We start from the raw sequence: 5,035 nt of genomic DNA on the forward strand, positions 1-5,035 counted from the left end.
GGTTTAATGTATATTTGTATTTGTAATTATGATTACTATAATTATCATGTTTGTATTTGATACATAAGATATAGAATTAAAGGTTATAGCGAGTAGCACACCTACATTAAATCTTTTGTTCTTTGTTAAGGCCATAGAATATAATTACTTTATATACGGACGAACGTAGTGAGGGAGAATATAAATATAGCATTTTCTAATTGATGTAGTTACAATTCACTCATCCATTAAATCTATTTTTATATATAAATGAGTCATTTAGTTACCAGCGTAACAAGTAAATTATGATTTCACGTTTATGAATAATGAAATTGTGATGAATATTGAAAATCAATTTTAATGCAAAATGTTAATGCAGTGTTTCAAAGGATGTATGGAAAAGCTGAATATTGAAAGTTAAAATCAATGTCTGCATGCCGTTGAAAATAGAGACGTTGTATTGTTGAATATCGAAAAGCAAAATGAATATCCTAATGAATCAATGATATGTGAATCAATACAAGATTTTGATATTTCCTCATCATACATGATTTTGAATACTTTTGAATAAATAAATATGACAGGACACTATAAAAGTTGTTTAGTTTAATGAGAATTCAAGTGGCTTCAAAACAACTAACCAGCCTTTTTCAACTGATTTTTATACTTTGTTCTTTAGCTGTGCTGTTATCGCGAATATTAACGCCGGCTAGCTTCACACTAGTCTGTTAATATAAACATAAGATTTTCACCCTGAGTGTCAGAGTTTAAATTCTTACACCACTGTCTAAGGTTAGGGAGGGTAGGTCGCCCGTAAACGTGTTTTAATCCGCCACTCTCAGTATGTACCTGTCCCAAGTCAGGAGCCTGTCAACGTAATTCAGTGGTTGTCTTTTTGTTGATATCATACATGTGTATTTCTGTTTTTCGTTTATTGTTTTTTTTTTTACATAAATAAGGATGATGGTTTTCTCGTTTGAACAGTTCTACATTTTTTCATGTCGATGCGATAAGGATTTTCTACCCCAGGAATAGATTACCTTAGCTGTATTTGGCAAAACCATTTCGAAATTTTGGGCCTAAATGCTCTTCAACTTCGTACTTTATTTGGCCTTTTAACATTTTTGATTCTATAGTCAGTGATAAGTCTTTTGTAGACGTACAAAATTTCAAGTCTGGTATCTATGATGAGTTTATTTGCTCATTGTTGAAGGCCGTACTGTGACCTTGCTTGCTTCTACGTTATTTGGTCTCTGGTGGAAAGTTGTCTCATAGGCATTCATACCACATCTCCTTATTTTTATACTAAGTCTTTTGATTTAAAAACATATGTCTGTTTCTTTGTTAAGACGAGTCTGTTAATATAAAACGACGGATGTGCAGATATATAATATATAATTTTTAGGAGTAAAACAGTTTAAAATATCAAGAACAGAAACAATACAGTGCAACATGATTTTATCAATATGCAACAAAAAAGATCAAAATTTATAAAAATAGTGTAACAAGCTTCTAAGAATACAGTTCTCTCGATAAATACTAGCAATGGAAAGCAAGACAATATGCATTTGCATGTATAATTCAATAAACAGATAATTTTATAAAAACGGTTGTGGTTTGAAAATAACTTTTTATCAGTATCGTTACCATGAACGTAGTATAACTATATATTAATCGAATTTATAATATTATAAATTGTATATTTAATACTAAATAATAAAACTTATTTATCATTATTATATATTATATCAAAAAATGGCTTTTCTTAATATATGAAAAAATTAGGGAAGAAATTCCTCGACGGCTTACCATAGTGTGTTACCTTAATTATAAGAACATCTAGAGATACTTTTCTATTTCACAATGTATTCCAGTTAAAAGCATTTATTGAAGGCTAGTGAAATTGGTGATTAACTAAATGTAAATCCCAAATACTTATTTATTCATATTTGTTCACAGTATAAAACCTTTCAATTTCTCGAGATTTAATTGTTGTTTAAGTGTCGTATCAAAGTGACGTATTGTAATTTTACAACACGGGGGAACTAGCGGTAGATTTGAATAAATAAGAAATACACAGGTTGTACTTTCGATGTTCTATTGTTGAATCCAAACTAAATCAATTTGATTACATAAAACAAAGTTACATATGGAAGTCCATAAAACAATAACAACGGCATAGTCCGCTGGAAAGTCCTTAATTGTAGCAATACGGGGTCCGTATTCTAACGTTCGGTAATCCTCACTCCATATATTTTCTTAATGTCTCTTTTTATAACAAATAGTAAATTGCTCGAATATAAAATGACACTAATTAATATAAATTTGACAAATTTGGTCTATTCACAAGTGCTAAGTAAGCTTAATCCGTTATCACAAAATGACATTGACTCTAAGTTCTATATTACTAATTGAACTTCAAGCAGATTACGACATATGGATTGAAAAAGATTGTAACAAAATAAAACAGTATTGAAAAGTTATGAAATAAATTCACAGAAATTTACACCATGACAAAAGTCTTTGCGAAGAAAGCATAATAACACGTCATTTCTATGTTTTGCAGGCAATTATTTACATACTAGACAAGCACATACATACTAAAAACGTGTTCTGTTCATGATCTAAATTGTAATCATTCGTACGACTTGTTCACAAAGCTGTTACTTAAAAATTAAAAATGTGTGTCTCGCCTGATCAAAATATATAGAATTTTTACAGTTATTGCTTTGATGACTTGTCTTACGAAAGTTTCGAAACCAAGGCACTTGGATTACAATGTTCATCAAATTTATCAAGAATGTTTTTTAATATGAAGTGAAATAGCTCATTGCCCCTCTATCTATGAAGTTGACAATAGCATTGCCCCTCTATCTATGAAGTTGACAATAGCATTGCCCCTATATCTATGAAGTTGACAATAGCATTGCACCTTTATCTATGAAGTTGACAATATCATTGCACCTTTATCTATGAAGTTGACAATAGCATTGCCCCTCTATCTATGAAGTTGACTCTATCTATGAAGTTGACAATTGCATTGCACCTCTATCTATGAAGTTAACTCTATCTATGAAGTTGACAATAGCATTGCACCTCTATCTATGAAGTTGACAATAGCATTGCACCTCTATCTATGAAGTTGACTTTATCTATGAAGTTGACAATAGCATTGCACCTCTATCTATGAAGTTGACACAAATTCAGGTAAATATTTATGTGATTTAACAGCAGAGTTCTCGAAAAGTAGTGGTCTGAAGATTTTGACCACCAAATTTGGAAAGGACTGACACACTTTTTGGTATTTTGCAATAGACAAAATAAGAATAAAATATTTTCATACATAGTATAAAGTTTAGCCCCAATACCTTGGTTCTTTCAGTATAATTTTATATAGAAGATTAAGTCGCCATACTGAATAAAATGCCTTTGTTAAGTCTATAAAAACTCATCAACGATACCAGGCTTATCATTTGGTACGCCAAACGCGCGTTTCGTCTACATAAGACTTACCAGTGGCGCTCGAATTAAAACAGTTGAAAGATCAAGTTTAATACGAAGTTGAAGAGCATTAAAAGAGAAAATTTTGAAATGTGCCAAATACGATTAAGGCAATCTATGCCTAAGGGTAGATATCTCGAGTATTTAGAATAATTCAAAATTTTATTAACAGTTTAAAACAGCAAATTTACAGAAAACAAACATATCAATATTGCATGTCATCACACACGAAAAATCATTCACATTTTTTCTTTCAGTAATACAATCAGTAATAACATTTTAACAAATGATAGAGGATTTTAAAAAACGTTTCAGTTTACACTAATAATACACAATAACGTATAAAATATTGAGGTAAACATGTAACTCATAAATTGCACAAACGATTGCGTAGTTTCAGTCGTAAAAAATAAAATAGAATTTTTCTCATAATTTTCCGTTTTTAGCTGCTCTGTAATTGAAGTACAGAATGTGTATTGCATCTTCAATTCCCTGAAAACAGACACTGTCTGATCAATATGTATGTTACTCTGGAATTCAGCTTTATTTCCAAGAAAATGTAAACCTTGCATGTATAAGGAAGATATTCCACACAGTGCACATATAATAAGAATTAATGATATCCACTTATAACAAGTACTGTTTCTCACTTTACCCGAATTGAAGGATTTCATCCAAAACAATTTGTACATAATAAGAACCATAAATAAGAAAATAATTCCCCAAAGACTCATGGGTAATATTAGTTTGACAAATACATGGTAATACAAGTGGAAATATTTCGCCATTAAAACAGGAATTTCATGTCGTGCTCGACATTGAAAATATCTCAGGGAATTGAATTCATAAAACGTTGAATTAATCCTAATAGATGAAAATTTATGAATATTTATTGCACACATAACCAGGAACATCAGACCGCATAGCACTAAAGATTTACGGGTAGTTAATTGAAAATAGTGTCGTACATGGAAGATTGACACTGCCATCGTTATGGAAATGCAAGCACACAGCTGTAACGAAGTCAGACTCAACATTTCCTGTATTTCCAACATGAATAGAAACAATGAGCAATGCCGATTTATCTTCCATGATAATAAATATACTTCAGTATAATACCCGTCCGTAGAATCCTTGAATGTTAAAAACATCAGAATTGCATTTAAACTCAATGCCCCAAGTCCATTAACTAAACATAATATTTGAACCAAAACTTTCCATGGCGAATACGGAACTCGGAACAACAAAACCGCATTGAGTATAAATCCTGATAGAGATAAAATTCCATTTGCAACTGATATAAGATGGATATAATTCGAAAAGTTTTTAAACATAAAGAAATCTCCTCCCAAATTACTTGTATTTGCCGTCATATTAACAAGCATGCCATTCATTCGTGCATGTACATCATGGAGCACTGGCAAGACGTGTTACGGGTGAATGCATACAAATGAAAACAATATTCACAAAATGGTCACGGTAGTTTTTCAACGATATGTGTATTAATAAATATTTAAATATTGATTGTAAACTGTGACTTTGTGTACCAACTAAG

At 30.9% G+C, this 5,035-nt stretch overlaps 1 protein-coding gene across 6 annotated transcripts; it reads right to left on the reverse strand.

Annotated features, from left to right (window-relative positions):
• Positions 1–1,357: 1,357 nt before the first annotated feature.
• On the reverse strand, positions 1,358–5,035 carry LOC127708390 (uncharacterized). Of its 6 annotated transcripts, none has more exons than XM_052213266.1 (2): positions 3,158–5,035; positions 1,358–3,107 (listed from the first exon to the last, which is right to left on the reverse strand). In XM_052213266.1, exon 1 carries the CDS (start codon positions 4,872–4,874, stop codon positions 3,792–3,794), a length of 1,083 nt encoding a protein of 360 aa, XP_052069226.1. In that variant the 5' UTR covers positions 4,875–5,035; the 3' UTR covers positions 1,358–3,107; positions 3,158–3,791. The 6 variants fall into 6 exon arrangements, with proteins under 6 accessions (XP_052069226.1, XP_052069231.1, XP_052069230.1 ...); XM_052213271.1 differs by having other exon boundaries at positions 1,358–2,879; positions 3,076–5,035; XM_052213270.1 differs by having other exon boundaries at positions 1,358–2,975; positions 3,076–5,035.

This window comes from Mytilus californianus, unplaced genomic scaffold (genome assembly GCF_021869535.1).
Source record: "Mytilus californianus isolate M0D057914Y unplaced genomic scaffold, xbMytCali1.0.p SCAF_7, whole genome shotgun sequence".
Classification (NCBI taxonomy): Eukaryota; Metazoa; Mollusca; class Bivalvia; order Mytilida; family Mytilidae; genus Mytilus; species Mytilus californianus.

Coding starts and splice junctions, on each gene's coding strand:
- LOC127708390 (XM_052213266.1), bottom strand. CDS start 4,874: ATGAATGGCATGCTTGTTAATATGACGGCAAATACAAGTAATTTGGGA.